General features: G+C 43.7%; 1 protein-coding gene across 1 annotated transcript in view; it reads right to left on the reverse strand.

Moving 5' to 3' along the window:
- Positions 1–19,000, reverse strand: part of LOC118368513 (SH3 and cysteine-rich domain-containing protein-like) — an 84,413-nt gene that overhangs the window by 45,104 nt on the left and 20,309 nt on the right. The window contains exons 3-5 of the mRNA XM_035752674.2: positions 10,007–10,140; positions 5,027–5,108; positions 4,605–4,711 (exon numbers count right to left, since the gene is read on the reverse strand). Of these exons, the coding sequence (XP_035608567.1) occupies positions 4,605–4,711; positions 5,027–5,108; positions 10,007–10,140 (323 nt within the window). The remainder of the gene's footprint in view (positions 1–4,604; positions 4,712–5,026; positions 5,109–10,006; positions 10,141–19,000) is intronic.

The following is a 19,000-nucleotide window of genomic DNA, read 5'->3' on the forward strand; positions in this document are numbered from 1 at the left end:
ACGCGTTGATGGCACCCATGTCGAGCACATTGTAAAACACCACAACAGGAGAGCTGCGAGTACCTCCTTTTACAGAGCACAGTCTTGCCATCTGGTCGAGTGCACCCACACTAAACTATTACATAAAATAGAATAGGTTAGAATTATATAGAATAATAATACTAATAGTAATAATATGAATGTAATATAATAAAAGGGGACCATATTTGGTGTTTGGCAGGTGGAAAGGCTATCTGTATATGGCAGAGATATATACCATTGTGCGAAATGCAGTCTGTCACCCTCTCCGGTTTCTTCTTCTGGTCACTGCCGATGGCAACAATGGGATGCATGGTGCTGAGGATGCAAACACTTATTTATTTTACATCTGTACACCATGAGTGTTGCTTTACCACAGCTCCACTGGTATGTTGTTTTGTGCAGAGGGGGGCAGCTCCCGCCTTTGTTTGTTCACTGTTCCAAGCAGGCTAGTCTTATTTGCAATCAACTTGTCTACCAGGGAAATTGATGTGAATAAGTTGTCCATGGTCACATTTCTGTCTTTGCCCATGGAAGGCTCCGCGAGTCTCAAACCCACAGTCTCAGAAAATCGCTCACCCGCTGGCCTGGTTTCATCTATCTCCAGATATGGAAAGCCATTGAGCAAGTACTTGGCTTTGACATCTAACCAAAACTGAACTAAAGTGACATGCACCATTATCAGTTTCTATTTGGTTTCTATCGCCCATTCATCCACTGACTTCAGGCAACAGTAAAGGGAGCACCCCCCTATCCACATCGACGGGACAACAGTGGAGAAGGTGGAACGCTTCAAGTTCCTCGGCGTTCAATCTCAGGAGGCTAAAGAAATTTGATTTGGCACCAAAACCCTCACAAACTTTTACAGATGTACAACTGAGACCATCCTGTCGGGCTGTATCACTGCCTGGTACGCCAATTGCACCGCTCACAACAGCAGAGCTCTCCAGAGGGTTGTGCTGTCTGCCCAATGCATCAACCTACCTGCCCTCCAGGACACCTACAGCACTTGAAGGCCAAAACAGGAAGGCCAAAAAGATAATCAAGGACAAAACCACCCAAGCCACTGCCTGTTCACCCTGCTATCATCCAGAAGACGAGGTCAGTACAGGTGCATCAAAGCTGGGAGCGAGAGACTGAAAAACAGCTTCTATCTCAAGGCCATCACTATGTTAAATAGCCATCACTAGCACATTAGAGGCTGCTGCCCTATACACACAGACTTTAAACCACTGGCCACTTTAATAATGGAACACTAGTCACTTTAATAGTGTTTACATATTTTGCCTTACTCATGTCATATGTACACTACCATTCAAAAGTTTGGGGTCACTTAGAAATGTCCTTGTTTTTGAAAGAAATGCACATTTCTTGTCCATTAAAATAACATCAAATTGATCTGAAATACAGTGTAGACATAGTTAATGTTGGAAATGGCTATTGTAGCTGGAAACAGCAGATTTGTTTTTATGGAACATCTACATACAGTAGGCGTACAGAGGCCCATTATCAGCAACCATCACTCCTGTGTTCCAATGGAACGTTGTGTTAGCTAATCCAAGTTTATCATTTTAAAAGGCTAATTGATAATTAGAAAACCGTTTTGCAATTATGTTAGATCTCGTACAATGCTGTGTCCTACTCCCTTCACAGAACAGCGCGAATTGGCTCTAACCAGAATAGAAAGAGGAGTGGGAGGTCCCTGTGCACAACTGAGCAAGAGGACAAGCACATTAGAGTGTCTCGTTTGAGAAACAGACTCCTCACAAGTCCTCAACTGGCAGCTTCATTAAATAGTACCAGCAAAACACCAGTCTCAACATTAACAGTGAAGAGGTGACTCCAGGATGCTGGTCTTCTAGGCAATGTTCCTCTGTCCAGTGTCTGTGTTCTTTTGCCCATCTTAAACTTGTATTTTTATTGGCCAGTCTGAGATATGAAGCTGCCAGTTAAGGACTTGTGAGGTGTTCTGTGAAGGAAGCACAGCGTTGTACGGGATCTGCCTTAATCGACAGCCATATCTTTGGCACCCCGGGAACAGTGGGTTAACTGCCTTGCTCAAGGGCAGAATGACAGATTTTTTACCTTGTCAGCTCAGGGTTTCGATCCAGCAACCTTTTGTTTACTGGCCCAACAGTCTAACCACTAGGGGCTTGCTGCACAGCCAGAGCACGGACATTCTTGGAAAAGATTAGATTTGGAAATAGAGCTGCACCTCTTGAATTTTGAGAGTTATTTGAAAAAGGTAAGTGTTGTAGAAATGAAAATATTTTACCTGCATGTGACCCTGAAGGTGGATTTGATAAAGCGATGCTCCTTTTCCTGCATCTGTCAATTACAAAATGCGCCCATCTCTTCATGTACAATTTGACAATTTATAGGCTTAATATTGTCACTCATCAGATTATTATTGTAAGATAATTAATCTTGTCTATTGGCTAACTCTTATTATGTGTGAAATTAGTGTTGGTATAGTTTAGGTGTAGTTTCGATGGGCCTGCTGTGCCGGGTGACTGGCATCGTTTGTTTCCCGCTCATCAACATGGATAGAGTCAAGGATATGTGTTGCACTATTCTAAAGACCTACTGCAATATATAGCATGTTTTCATCTACCTTACAATACATTTTATTAGTAATAGAGTTACAGTATATAAAACAGTCCTTCAATAGCTTATTTTTACAAAGTAAAACGTAAAAGAGAATGGTATCAACCTGCAAGGTGCGTGGTCAAATCATTAACTGAGCGCCAACGCTGATAAATAGGCATAACACAAACTCATCATTACACTATTGTCTTTCTAAATTAAATCAACCTCTTCACCTTCCTAATCATGCACCCTCCTTATCATTCAGTTAGGCCTAATTTAAATTCAATTGTGAAGGTGCATAATTATTGCCCATTCATCCATTTGTCGTTCATTCAGTGAGGAAAGAGAGTCGCATTAGCGCCTGGCTGGGTACCAACGACCTACAGCACATTGTCTTGGGGGATTAAGTTGGGAATAGGTGTGACAAAAATGGGTAAAAGGCTGCAAATACCTTTCTGTTTTGATTTCAAAATTCTGACAAACGAGCAGTGTAAAATAGAAACATTTAGGGAAAGTCAGGAAAGGGGCAGGACATAGTTTTTTGGTGGGGAGCAGATTTTTTTATTTACAAAATCAGAACTTCATGACATAAACACATTAAAATCACCTGCTTAATGATTGTTATGTTAGTAGCCTAACCACAGGTTTGACATACTGTTAGTTAACTAGTTATGAATCACTATGTGTTGCTGATGGGCAGTGGATTCAAAGGGAAGCCAGGCGTCCCCAAATATTTAACCAATAAAAATTCTAAAAGAATGTATCTTTCGTCTCTCTGTGTTTTCATACATTTCCATGAATTAGCAAGTGGCTGAATCTCAGTATCTGTAGCCCATGTATCTGATGCTGTCTGGACCAAAAGAGTATAACATGTTGCCGCAGTAGCATTTGATTGATTGAGACCTGTAAGCATTTGGCCATTTGGTATTTGGCCTAAAATAATTAGCCAATCATCGTTGAGCTGAGCTGAACTGTGGGTTGTCTTGGTGCAGCAAAATGCCCGACCAAGGGAAGCCAGTTTGGATTTGGCTTCAGAGCAATCAAAACACTTCCTAAGCAAAACATCATTTTCAAACTTGTCTGTTTCTGATCTGCTGTGTTGATGTCCTGCAGTAGCTAGCTTGCTAAATCGGGCCTTTCCTAAGCCATGGATCGAGATGGAAGCTAGTAAACATTTTAGCTAGGTAGCCTATGACAACAAAAATAAAAGTGTACTGTATGACTGAGCCATAAACCATTTTGCCAACATGAAAGAGAGGAGAATGGCATTGGCGTTCAACTAGTCTACAAGTAGGGCGAGTCAAAAAAAAAAGTTTTACTTGCATGAGCACGGACACACACGCACGCACACACACACAGATAAATCAGTACCATGGACAGCCACATGATATTTAGCCACATTGATTGGACTAAATTGTTTTTGGTATCTTTAAATTTGTTTTCAGTGTATTCAACTAAGCATATATAGCCTTGTTGATTTGATGATGTTTAAACGTTTACGTTGAAATAGTGCTTGAATAGCGGAGGCAGTGCTCCTGTTGTCTTTGTGGTGACTTGCGGTAACTCCGTGGTTCAAAATCAGTAGTTGTCTAGTAAACTGTCGAAAGGATGAACTTATTGACTATGCTACAGGTGAACGTATAACGTATAACAGGTATAACGTATTACATGCAATATTTGCTTTGTGAACTTCACCGGTTTTGTGATGAAACAAACGTATGTGTAGTTGAATATATTCCGCCACTGTGAGACTGTTGTCTTTATGGTCACGGCCTTATTATTGTATATCTCGGTTGCGTATGAACGAATGGGTTATAGAGCAAACAACGCAATTATCACAACAGGTTGTAATATGGCTTTTTAACTGGCTTGGCTTGGCTTCCTCAGTGATTCTACCCGCACACTGCTACTGTTGATGGAGTTGTTTCCTAAATGACTGTCAGCTGTTGAGTTGCTGATGAGGTTGTTTCATGAATACATTGTGGTGTTGTTCTTACAGAGTTTCTGTGGGGGGACTCAAAGCCACTGGCCCTCTTGTTCTTCTGTGCCAGAGACGTCCCGAACCGGAGAGCTTCATACACAGGGTCCACTTTACTGCCACAAGCTGGGAGGAGACATTGAGAAAACCTATTTTCAGTCAAAGCAATCACACAACAAGAACCCCTACATGACAGTCTAGCTGTGTATCAATGTAACCTACTGTTCATGTTGTCCTTTTGAAAGGAATATAAAGTCCTTTGTCTCTCAGTAAATGATGAAGGCATTTGCCGAAACGTGTTGGTTTCAACAACAAAATATACGTTTCTTAATCATTAAGGAAACTTACCAATAATAGCTGAGTATCTTCTGTTCATGCACATTGGTTTGTAGTGACATCTCTAGAGTATTGTCAAGGCAAAGGGAAAGAGAGTGCGCTTACCAATGGGCATGACTTCTTTGATGTAGCCAAACTGCTCCGTTATCAGCAGTGGGGAGCTGTAGTACCGTCGAAAGCCCTTTGGCTGTGGAGGGGGGAGGGAGAGGTTAAGAGAGGGCAGGAACATCATAGTGAGTGATGGATCGATACGTCAACAGACAGCACAGCACACCACCAGCAAAATACATTAGAGCCACTGCATAACCTGATTTCTCTGTTAAGTTTCCACATGCACTGTATTAATCAAATCAAATTGTATTTGTCTATACTGTACTTTAGTCTGGGTTTCAGAGTGTTTCTGCATTCAACCACGCAACATCATTGTTTGTCTTGACAATGAGTTGGCCAAAGCAGAGGAGCCATTTTAGACATATCCCAGGCGAGAAAAACTGGTTAAAACCTACCACTTCAGACCACTGTGACATGTCCTTCCTATTTCCCCCCCCTAAACCACCTGCTGATCACTCTCCCTACATCAGCCATGCTAAACAATATTACCTAATGTTTAGTTTAAATTTCTTAATGAGGGTTGATTGAAGAAGTGCATCTGGACCCGAAGCAGATTAGTCCAGCATCAATTCTGTTATTTAAGTAGCTTGTGTACGGTTTGAACAACTAAGCTGGCCATATAGCAGATTTCATAGCCCGTATTCACAGAGTTTCAGAGTAGCAATGCTGATCACGGATCAGTTTAGAGCATAATCAATAAGATTCTTTGGACAGGAGGGGGACCTGATCCTAAATCAGCACTCTTACTCTGAAACCCTTTTTGAATACAGCCCCAAAGTCATTAAGAAGATGTATACCAGTCTCTTTGCTGTTAAGTCCCGTCCCATTCCCCACATACCAGGTTCTTACAAGGACACTCCCCCAGACTATCATTTATCTAACCATGACATTTCTGTGTTTACTGCTTCCCATACAATCAATATTTCCCATCAGAGATGTGTCCCTCGTATATCCAGAAAAATGACAGTAGACAGCCTCAATTTTCTGAATCAGTATCTCACCCAAGAAAGAGTAATCTGAGGTAAGGATGGTAATGTCAGTGAAATACATGCTTATATAAGACAAGTAGGGGGAATAACTAACCTTTTACTGCAGTTGGCTAAATCAGGCTCACAGTGTTTCTTGTTTAGTCTTTTTTTAAATATATATATATATTTTTTACCCATTTTCTCCCCAATTTTGTGGTATCCAATTTGTAGTTACAGTCTTGTCCCCATCGCTGCAACTCCCGTATAGACTCGGGAGAGGCGAAGGTCGAGAGCCGCGCGTCTTCCAAAACACCCCGCCAAGTCGTACTGCTTCTTGACACAATGCCTGCCTAACCCAGAAGACAGGCGCACCAATGTGTTGGAGGAAACACCGTACACCTTGTCAGCATGCATGTGCCCAGCCCGCCACAGGAGTCACCAGATCACGATGGGACAAGGACATCCCGACCGGCCAAACCCTTCCCTAACACAGATGACGCTGGGCCAATTGAGCACCGCCTCAAGGGTCTCCCAGTTGCAGCTGGCTGCGACACAGCCTGGAATCGAACCAGAATCTGTAGTGACACAGCTAGCACTGCGGTGCCTTAGACTGCTGCACCACTCGGGAGGCCTTGTTTCTTGGTAGTCTTAAACAAATCTACTTCGAAACAAAAGTATACACCTCACATGTACCATGTACCATGTACCATGTACCTGTACCTGTACCATGTCAGATATAGAGTTGAAATGTATTACGTTTTGAGTTTGCATCCCAATATTACCCTTTATATACATCACAGACGACTGAAATATAACAAAACCGCTTTACATAGAAGCACAGGATTTTCAGCAGGTTTTTAAAATGTTTATCATGGAATTATGAAAATATAAATATCATTCCATCTATGAGGCCACTAGGTCATTTGACTGCAGGAAAGGGCTACATCAGGTGTTTATCAATAACTACATTTATCAAAACAAGGAGATTCAACTCAGCATAATATACAGTGAAAGGTCATTTCCTTACTGGGATAATGATCTGACAATGAAATCTACTTGTATTGTGTTTCGGGTTTTTGGCAGCTACACAGACGATGCATTAGTCCTACAATTAGCACAATCATTCTGTCTCCACTGCACAAAGGAGGAGAGGCCTCCTTTTGTTTGTTTACATTTTGCATGATCAACCGTGTGTTCAAGCAATCTGCATAAGTAATTTGCCTTGATTGATTCTCAATGTGCCGCGGCTGATAACGAGAAGCTGAAATAAGCAACTCTCGAACTCTATAAGCACCTCTCAAGTGCAGCTCAATAGTCAGTTTCACTGTTATATTTTTATCTTCAACTCAAACATCGCATCATGATATATATTTGGTTTCAAGATAGCCCCAAGCAGCAATGTATTCTCTTTTTACTCCGACCAAATGTTGTTGCCAAGAGAAATAAGCAGGGTTGTAGAAATACAACCTGCCAAGTTTAGAGAAACCTTAATTTAGAGGCGAGCCCCACTGGGAGTATATTCTCTTTTTATGCTTGACCCTTCAACCTCATTTTCCACTCCTGAAAGCTGATCCCTATCTCCACAAGGCTCATCCTCAAGGCATTGGGCAGCTCATGGAAGAAGAAAAAAGGAGGGCAAAAGGAACACGTGTCTCCCTGTATCCAATATATTCTCATGGTTCACAAGGTTCACTGAACCTCAGTTCAATCCTGATCATTTTCATTTAATCCTACCCAGTACTCCATTTAAACTCAGTAATGTCCAGTTATTCCCAATAATTCCCTGTCAATTCCAGTAAACTCCCTCCCATGCAGGCCAGGGACAACCTGGACTCTGGAGGAGTTAGTCACTGGAGAGCCAAGGCAATCACACATGACAGAACCTAACAAGCTGTATATTTTCTGCGTGGGACGTGTGATTCGATATGAATGACTTAAAAGCCCCTGTGTCGTCGTGACTGCCAGTTCCCTTGAGTACAATGGACGACGGCGAAATGACGGATGGGTGTTCATATTCTCTGCAACTACCCCCCTTCTCACAAACTGTATCCTTGATCATCCTGTTGCTGAATTCTTTTTACGAGCTGCCTATTGACGCAATATGGCAGCTGCAGTGGACTTTGAGGTCCACCATGATTATTCAATACTGTATTTGCAGTGCCACATTACTAATCTATCTTTTCTGTCTTTGTGATGAGTACATTAACCTCTGTGGAGTTGTGCCTCGCTGCACAATATGTTCCACACCATCTTTAATCTGGTATTCTGTTGGGACTTTTGAGACGAATATATGAACATGTGAATAATACTAAGCAATAGGCTTCGATCCCGATGGTGTACTTCTAACAGAATGGCATGTACTGTAGGGCGTCAATAAATGACATGTAATGAAAAGATGCCTCGAGGGTAGACCCATTGACTTTGGATTAATGCCTTATGCAGGGAGACATACTGTACTGTAGGCATGAAGAGAGGTTGATGGTGCTGATGATGACGTTAATGCAATATTTTCAATATGTTCTTTGGCTAGCTGGAGAGAACGCTGATGATTACTCTGATGATGTGTGATAGAACATAGTGTATGTATCTCTATGGATGATGACAGTGGTGTAATTGATGATGACATTGATGACGACAATAATGACGACACTGGTGATGATGTCCATAGAGATGCAGTATATACCATAGAGATACAGTACATACAGTATTATACTAGTATAGTACTAAATTTAGTTCTATACTGAACAAAAATATAAATGCAACATGCAACAATTTAAACCGTGGAAAAAATAAAGGGTTTTGAATACTTTCTGAAGACACTTAATAGAAACAAATACACTGAACAAAAATATAAATGTAACTTGCAACAATTTCGAAAATTTACTGAGTTACAGTTCATATAAGGAAATCAGTCTATTGAAATGAATTCATTAGGCCCTAATCTATGGATTTCACATGACTAGGAATACAGATATGCATCTGTTAGTCACAGACACTTTAAAAAAAGGTAGCAGCGTGGATCAGAAAACCAGTCAGTATCTGGTATTTGCCTCATGCAAGTGCGACACATCTCATTCGCAAAGAGCTGATCAGGCTGTTGATTGTGGCTTGTGGAATGTTGTACCACTCTGTGCGAATTTGCTGGATATTGGTGGGAACTGGAACATGCTGTCGTACACGTCAATTCAGAGCATTCCCAACATGCTCAATGGGTGACATGTCTGGTGAGTATGCAGGCCATGGAAGAACTGGGACATTTTCAGCTTACAGGAATTATGTAAAGATACTTGCGACATGGGGCTGTACATTAACATGCTGAAACACAAGGTGATGCGGGTGGCAGATGAATGGCACGACAATGGGCCTCAGGATCTCCTCATGGTACGCATGTGCATTAAAATTGCCAGCGATAAAATGCAATTGTGTTCATAGTCCGTAGCTTATGCCTGCCCATACCATAACTACACCATGGGGTACTCTGTTCAGAACGTTGATATCAGCAAACCGCTCGCCCACACTGTGCCATACAGGTGGTTTGTGGTTGTCAGGCTGATTGGACGTACTGACAAATTCTCTAAAACGACCTTCGAGGCGGCTTATGGTAGAGAAATGAACAGTCTGGCAACAGCTCTGGTGGACATTGCTGCAGTCAGCATGCCAATTGCACGCTCCCTCAAAACACGAGACATCTGTGGCATTGTGTTGTGTGACAACTGCACATTTTAGAGTGGCCTTATTGTCCCCAGCACAAGATGCACCTGTGTAATGATCATGCTGTTTAATCAGCTTCTTGATATGCCACGCCTGTCAGGTAAATGGATTATTTTGGCAAAGGAGAAATGCTCACTAAAAGGGATGTAAACAATGTGTGCACATAATTTGAGAGAAATAAGCTTGGGATATATTATATCAGCTCATGAAACATGGGACCAACATTTATTTACATGTTGCGTTTATATTTTTGTTCAGTGTATATTTAATTTTGTGACGATGTTAAGGCTCTTACCAGCTTGCCTTGGCAGCGTTGCGATCCCACTCCTTTCTCACACTTGTGGTGGATGCTCATCTTGCAGGCTTTGCAGCGAAGGCCATGCTTGGCTGTGTTGCCTGCCAGCATCACCACATGCTTGGAGGTGGTGCCTGTTGAAAACATTCATCTTTAATCTTTATGTGATGTATTCAGAAATTATTTGGCTGAATTATCTACATTTTCCATTACACAGTTCATTCGGCAATTCCCATGGCAGAGTAAAATTCCAAAACACAATTCATACTCCTTTGAATTCCATGCTGTCACAGTTACCAGCCCTTTCAAGCTTAACATCCTTATCATTTATCGCCCTCCAGGTTCCCTCGGAGAGTTCATCAATGAGCTTGATGCCTTGATAAGCTCCTTTCCTGAGGACGGCTCACCTCTCACAGTTCTGGGCGACTTTAACCTCCCCACGTCTACCTTTGACTCATTCCTCTCTGCCTCCTTCTTTCCACTCCTCTCCTCTTTTGACCTCACCCTCTCACCTTCCCCCCCTACTCACAAGGCAGGCAATACGCTCGACCTCATCTTTACTAGATGCTGTTCCTCCACTAACCTCATTGCAACTCCCCTCCAAGTCTCCGACCACTACCTTGTATCCTTTTCCCTCTCGCTCTCATCCAACACTTCCCACACTGCCCCTACTCGGATGGTATCGCGCCGTCCCAACCTTCGCTCTCTCTCCCCCGCTACTCTCTCCTCTTCCATCCTATCATCTCTTCCCTCTGCTCAAACCTTCTCCAACCTATCTCCTGATTCTGCCTCCTCAACCCTCCTCTCCTCCCTTTCTGCATCCTTTGACTCTCTATGCCCCCTATCCTCCAGGCCGGCTCGGTCCTCCCCTCCCGCTCCGTGGCTCGACGACTCATTGCGAGCTCACAGAACAGGGCTGTGGGTGAGCGGAAATGGAGGAAAACTCGCCTCCCTGCGGACCTGGCATCCTTTCGCTCCCTCCTCTCTACATTTTCCTCTTCTGTCTCTGCTGCTAAAGCCACTTTCTACCACTCTAAATTCCAAGCTTCTGCCTCTAACCCTAGGAAGCTCTTTGCCACCTTCTCCTCCCTCCTGAATCCTCCTCCCCCTCCCCCTCCTCCCTCTCTGCAGATGACTTCGTCAACCATTTTGAAAAGAAGGTCGACGACATCCGATCCTCGTTTGCTAAGTCAAACGACACCGCTGGTTCTGCTCACACTGCCCTACCCTATGCTCTGACCTCTTTCTCCCCTCTCTCTCCAGATGAAATCTCGCGTCTTGTGACGGCCGGCCGCCCAACAACCTGCCCGCTTGACCCTATCCCCTCCTCTCTTCTCCAGACCATTTCCGGAGACCTTCTCACTTACATAACCTCGCTCATCAACTCATCCCTGACCGCTGGCTACGTCCCTTCCGTCTTCAAGAGAGCGAGAGTTGCACCCCTTCTGAAAAAACCTACACTCGATCCCTCCGATGTCAACAACTACAGACCAGTATCCCTTCTTTCTTTTCTCTCCAAAACTCTTGAACGTGCCGTCCTTGGCCAGCTCTCCCGCTATCTCTCTCAGAATGACCTTCTTGATCCAAATCAGTCAGGTTTCAAGACTAGTCATTCAACTGAGACTGCTCTTCTCTGTATCACGGAGGCGCTCCGCACCGCTAAAGCTAACTCTCTCTCCTCTGCTCTCATCCTTCTAGACCTATCGGCTGCCTTCGATACTGTGAACCACCAGATCCTCCTCTCCACCCTCTCCGAGTTGGGCATCTCCGGCGCGGCCCACGCTTGGATTGCGTCCTACCTGACAGGTCGCTCCTACCAGGTGGCGTGGCGAGAATCTGTCTCCTCACCACGCGCTCTCACCACTGGTGTCCCCAGGGCTCTGTTCTAGGCCCTCTCCTATTCTCGCTATACACCAAGTCACTTGGCTCTGTCATAACCTCACATGGTCTCTCCTATCATTGCTATGCAGACGACACACAATTAATCTTCTCCTTTCCCCCTTCTGATGACCAGGTGGCGAATCGCATCTCTGCATGTCTGGCAGACATATCAGTGTGGATGACGGATCACCACCTCAAGCTGAACCTCGGCAAGACGGAGCTGCTCTTCCTCCCGGGAAGGACTGCCCGTTCCATGATCTTGCCATCACGGTTGACAACTCCATTGTGTCCTCCTCCCAGAGCGCTAAGAACCTTGGCGTGATCCTGGACAACACCCTGTCGTTCTCAACTAACATCAAGGCGGTGGCCCGTTCCTGTAGGTTCATGCTCTACAACATCCGCAGAGTACGACCCTGCCTCACACAGGAAGCGGCGCAGGTCCTAATCCAGGCACTTGTCATCTCCCGTCTGGACTACTGCAACTCGCTGTTGGCTGGGCTCCCTGCCTGTGCCATTAAACCCCTACAACTCATCCAGAACGCTGCAGCCCGTCTGGTGTTCAACCTTCCCAAGTTCTCTCACGTCACCCCGCTCCTCCGCTCTCTCCACAGGCTTCCAGTTGAAGCTCGCATCCGCTACAAGACCATGGTGCTTGCCTATGGAGCTGTGAGGGGAACGGCACCTCAGTACCTCCAGGCTCTGATCAGGCCCTACACCCAAACAAGGGCACTGCGTTCATCCACCTCTGGCCTGCTCGCCTCCCTACCACCGAGGAAGTACAGTTCCTGCTCAGCCCAGTCAAAACTGTTCGCTGCTCTGGCCCCCAATGGTGGAACAAACTCCCTCACGACGCCAGGACAGCGGAGTCAATCACCACCTTCCGGAGACACCTGAAACCCCACCTCTTCAAGGAATACCTAGGATAGGATAAAGTAATCCTTCTCACCCCCCCCCCCCTTTTAAGATTTAGATGCACTATTGTAAAGTGACTGTTCCACTCGATGTCATAAGGTGAATGCACCAATTTGTAAGTCGCTCTGGATAAGAGCGTCTGCTAAATGACTTAAATGTAAATGATACCGCATTTCCCATGACACAGCACAATTTCATGACTCAATTCTCTCAGCATTTTTTATGACAGAAGAAAGGGGATTCAATCACAAATACAGTACCATGCCATGTCAAATCAAACTTTATTTATCACATGCGCTGAATACAACAAATGTAGACCTTACCGTGAAATACTTACTTACAAACTCTTAACCAACAGTGCAGTTCAAGAGGACTTAAGAAAATATTTACCAAATAAACTAAAGTATTTAAAAAATAATAATATAAAGTAACACAATAACATAACTATAACGAGGCTATATACAGGGGGTACTGGTTCCTAGTCAGTGTGCGGGGAAACAGGTTAATTTGTACATGTAGGAACGGGTGAAGTGACTGCATAGATAATAAACAGCAAGTAGCAGCACAAAACAAATGGAGGGGGGCGGGGTGTCAATATAAATAGTCTGGTGGCCATCTGATTAATTGTTCAGCAGTCTTATGGCTTGGGGGTAGAAGCTGTTAAGGAGCCTTTTGGTCCTAGACTTAGCTCTCCGGTACCGCTTGTCATGCAGTAGCAGAGAAAACAGTCTATGACTTGGGTCACTGGAGTCTCTGACAATTTTATGGTCATGATTGTTTTTACCAGCCTACATGCAGAGGAATTCAGGACAGGTTAGTTAACTATCATTCTGTTGTAATCAGTCATTGCTACTAAGTACTACTAAGACATTGCCCATTTGCAGTGCTGTCAATCTCAGCCACAGCAGCGTTCACCTTGAGAGTGCAGTGGACCAGACTTATCTAGACTTGTCCGTCTTGCTAAGGTAAATAAATCAAGTCTTCAATAAACAAAGTGAACAAATATCACCTCCCCCAAGCCCAAAACATTTACCCCAAACTTCCTTTGTTAAACTTTGATTAAATTGGACCCAACTTAATCTAATACTATTCTCCTCAGTGTCTAGATGCGCTTCCATTCACATTCAAAATCGTTCCCCTAATCTGGCTACAACAAAAGAAATCCCCATGTGGAATTATACCTCCTGCCTCTGTGTCTAAACTGCAGCGTTTCATTGATGTTTGAGTCACAGACGTTGGCATAAATGAAGATTAATTAGGCTTAGTTGCGTTCGGGAGTTATGAAACAGACAGTGTGACTTTCTGTAAGCGAGAGAGAGAGAATTGTTTGGGTGAAGGAGCCCTGGTGATGATAGCAGATGCTTGGCACCATCTTTCTGACTCGCATCCAAATTTTTATGAATGGTATTTTTTGGGTCGGGAATCAGCAGCACGCCTTGGCTGTCTGTAAATAGAGTTTTCTCCTAAAGACATTTGCCACTGAGAACCTTATCACAGGGCTCTCATTTTCAACCTTTGACCCTTGGAATGTCAAGGCAGATGTCATGCACCGACCTTAGAGAGCCTTTTTATGTCTCTATTTGGTTTGGTCAGGGTGTGATCTGGGTGGGCATTCTATTTTATGTTTTCTATGTTTTTGTATTTCTATGTTTTGGCCAGGTATGGTTCTCAATCAGGGACAACTGTCTATCGTTGTCTCTGATTGGGAATCATACTTAGGCAGCCTTTTCACCTTTTGTCATTGTGGGAAGTTATCTTTGTTAGGGGCACTATAGCCCTTGTAAGCGTTACGGTCGTTTCCTTGTTTTGTTGGTGACATTTTACAAAATAAAATAAAATGTACGTTCACCACGCTACACCTTGGTCTCATTCCGATGATGGCTGTGACAGCAGAGGGTTGTTTCAGCCTCACTGGGGTCAGTTAAACGTTCACACTTTATCTTTAGATTTAACATAGAGGGTTAGTACTTTTGAATGAAGATTAAATCCTTGCCACATATACCATTCCAATGACATGTGGCATGTGGCTGGCCTGAAAAACTGCAGTTAACTACCACTGATTAAACTAAATGTCCTCAATATTTTTATTTTTTATTTTTTCATTTCACCTTTATTTAACGAGGTAGGCTAGTTGAGAACAAGATCTCATTTGCAACTGCGACCTGGACAAGATAAAGCATAGCAATTCGACAAATACAACAACACAGTTACGCATGGAATACACAAAACATAGTCAATAATATCAAATCAAATTTTATTTGTCACATACACATGGTTAGCAGATGTTAATGCGAGTGTAGCGAAATGCTTGTGCTTCTAGTTCCGACAATGCAGTAATAACCAACGAGTAATCTAACAAAAAATTCCAAAACTACTACCTTATACACACAAGTGTAAAGGGATAAAGAATATGTACATAAAGACATATGAATGAGTGATGGTACAGAGCGGCATAGGCAAGATGCAGTAGATGGTATCGAGTACAGTATATACATATGAGATGAGTATGTAAACAAAGTGGCATAGTTCAAAGTGGCTAGTGATACATGTATTACATAAAGATGCAGTAGATGATATAGAGTACAGTATATACGTAGACATATGAGATGAATAATATAGGGTATGTAAACATTATATTAAGTAGCATTGTTTAAAGTGCCTAGTGATATATTTTACATCAATTCCCATTATTAAAGTGGCTGGAGTTGAGTCAGTGTGTTGGCAGCAGCCACTCAATGTTAGTGGTGGCTGTTTAACAGTCTGATGGCCTTGAGATAGAAACTGTTTTTCAGTCTCTCGGTCCCAGCTTTGATGCACCTGTACTGACCTCGCCTTCTGGATGATAGCGGGGTGAACAGGCAGTGGCTCGGGTGGTTGTTGTCCTTGATGATCTTTATGGCCTTCCTGTGACATCGGGTGGTGTAGGTGTCCTGGAGGGCAGGTAGTTTGCCCCCGGTGATGCGTTGTGCAGACCGCACTACCCTCTGGAGAGCCTTACGGTTGTGGGCGGAGCAGTTGCCTTACGAGGCGGTGATACAGCCCGACAGGATGCTCTCGATTGTGCATCTGTAGAAGTTGGTGAGTGATTTTGGTGACAAGCCGAATTTCTTCAGCCTCCTGAGGTTGAAGAGGCGCTACTGCGCCTTCTTCACGATGCTGTCTGTGTGGGTGGACCAATTCGGTTTGTCTGTGATGTGTACGCAGAGGAACTTAAAACTTACTACCCTCTCCACTACTGTCCCGTCGATGTGGATAGGGGGGTGCTCCCTCTGCTGTTTCCTGAAGTCCACAATCATCTCCTTAGTTTCGTTGACGTTGAGTGTGAGGTTATTTTCCTGACACCACACTCCGAGGGCCCTCACCTCCTCCCTGTAGGCCGTCTCATCGTTGTTGGTAATCAAGCCTACCACTGTTGTGTCGTCCGCAAACTTGATGATTGAGTTGGAGGCGTGCGTGGCCACGCAGTCGTGGGTGAACAGGGAGTACAGGAGAGGGCCCAGTCATTGGCAGCAGAAAACTGGAAGGAAAGATGACTAAAGGAGGAATTGGCTTTGGAGGTGACCAATGAGATATACCTGCTGGAGCGCGTGCTACGAGTGGGTGCTGCTATGGTGACCAGTGAGCTGAGATAAGGCGGGGCTTTACCTAACAGAGACTTGTAGATAACCTGTAGCCAGTGGGTTTGGCGACGAGTATGAAGCGAGGGCCAACCAACGAGAGGCGTACAGGTCGCAATGGTGGGTAGTGTATGGGGCTTTGGTGACAAAACGGATGGCACTGTGATAGACTGCATCCAGTTTGTTGAGTAGAGTGTTGGAGGCTATTTTATAGATGACTGCACCGATGTCGAGGATGGGTAGGATGGTCAGTTTTACGAGGGTATGTTTGGCAGCATGAGTGAAGGATGCTTTGTTGCGATATAGGAAGGGGTCTGGATATTGTGGCCCAGGAGTGGGCTTCGGTGGTAGCACAGGAGCACTGTCCAGGCTATCTTCAGGCTAATTTGTGCTTGCTTTGGGATTGAAACGCTAGCCAGGAGTGGTCACGCGGGATTGGGGTTAGCTAGTTGCGAAGATCCAGAAGAAAATGTTCAGAGTTAGCGGTAGGAATCCGGGGATATGGAGAGAAATAGGTCCGTTATGCTCTGGTTAGAGTCACATTGTTCGAACTGACGAGAGCTTTCCGAGCTGAAGGTTAGCTGATGACCGCTAGCAATGGTTTGCTAACTGATAGCTGGTAGGTAGTTCGCTGGCTAGCTTCAGTTGAGGGATTCCAGTTCCGAAGTAAATAGAAATACTTTAGAAAAAAGCAGATCCACGCCACATTGGGTGAGGCGGATTGCAGGAGAGTATTTAGAAGTTGAGTTTTAGGAAAATATTTTTAAAAGATATGCAAAGAATAAAATAAAAAAAGATATATACAAGGGACACGACAGGACAAAAGACAAAGACATCTGAATGCTACACCATCTTGGAATACTGGATTTGATTATTTGTTATCTGTGTCTATATTTCCGTATCAACCCCTTTTCCTCCCTTTTCTGCCCATGTTATTGATTGGCTTTGTAGAGTAGACTTCACAATAGCGTGTTCCTATGAAACCTAACTGATCATTAATTCCATCGACAATGTTGATCACGTAAAAATTATGTAAATACCTGGGTTATTTGATATTAATGGTTAACAATTAATATATAACTAATAGAAAGACATTTCTGTCCTGTTAGTGTCTCCACTCTAGTTCCCTGGAGCTTATCTGGGCGTATGGTCACCAGAGATGGCTTGAGCTGACAAATTAGTTAAAGACTGCATTACATAAACAAGATGTGGTGGGTGTAACCGAGATAGAGATAGCCAGGAGGAGTTTAGAACAATTCCTAATTTTCTCTAAAACATCCTTGAATCTGGGAAACTAAGCCAGGGTGGGGTTAAGACAACAACCGATGTGCAGATAACGACAGGATGAATCCAGTGGCTTATGATGCTCCTTGGTCTGCATGAGGGGGGTTGAACCAACCATGAATGAGCATTGTTAGTGTCAGCTATACATAGTACTGTGCATTTGTGTAAATGTTTGGTTACTCGGTCCAACACTCAAGAGTGGGGGGTCGACCAGCCTCATTATTGCAATGAATAATCAACATTAAATAAAGATGATTGTTTGAAGAAATGACCAAATCTCTTTCAGTACTTTCCACGACAAGCCCCACTGCCATTTGCCATTTGTCTGGCAAAACTATTTGCTTCCAGTAATTGATTAATCAATGAGCCCGTGCCCAGCCCAGACACTGTGTGTGTGTGAATATGTGAACACACAAAAGCCTGATCGATTCCTTCACATCGCACCGAGGCAGAGTGAGCCCTGGTTTGTTTGAGTTCTGTTAGTGTCCATGTTGACTTACTGCACAGCCATCATTCATCATTTACAGTGGAATCTGGATTAGCGGTGAGATGTCATAAAGGCCCAAATTACAGCAGTAGAACTGGATCCATAGGATGAGAGCTGAATATACAGCTGATGTTTGGAGAGGCCCTGTCCAGGCTATACTGATGAGACTGTCTGTGTCTCTGCCCCCTGTCAAACTGAAATGATCCTTAACTAATGACTTGTTGACGTGACTCTCAACGCATCAGTGCTTGAATTGAGCTGGTGCACACCGGTATGGACTACATTGGCGTACCAGCACCTAAAATGTAGAACTCCAAGAGCAGGAATGAACAAAACTGCAAAGAGCAACAGCCATAGTTCCCATTAAAAAATGGTCATATAGGTACACAGTAAAAGCAGTAATTTCATACAAAGTTGTAAAGTACTGTCTATGAGCACCGACCTATAAAAAAGGTTAATGATGACGCAATTATCATCATAAATGACTTTTTTTCTTAACAGGTCATGAATGACTGAGCACACCTTCATATCCCCCATCCGTCCAAAACAACTTTAACCAGAGGGAAAAGATAGGTTCTTATCCTGCAGTCTGTCCTGTGTTGTTTGACTAAGCCTCATTAATAGACAACAACAGGAGTTGTTAGTGATACTGAGATGGAAACCAGAGGAATAGGATCCTTGTCAGATCACAATCAACAACAAGGCAACAAACAAACCAACAGCAACTGTAAACTAGAGGGGAACATGAGCCCTATAAACCTAAACCTGTAGAGATTTTCTTCAAGCAAAGTCAGGTTATTGATAGTCTTGTAC

Source organism: Oncorhynchus keta, chromosome 35, assembly GCF_023373465.1.
Source record: "Oncorhynchus keta strain PuntledgeMale-10-30-2019 chromosome 35, Oket_V2, whole genome shotgun sequence".
Lineage (NCBI taxonomy): Eukaryota > Metazoa > Chordata > Actinopteri > Salmoniformes > Salmonidae > Oncorhynchus > Oncorhynchus keta.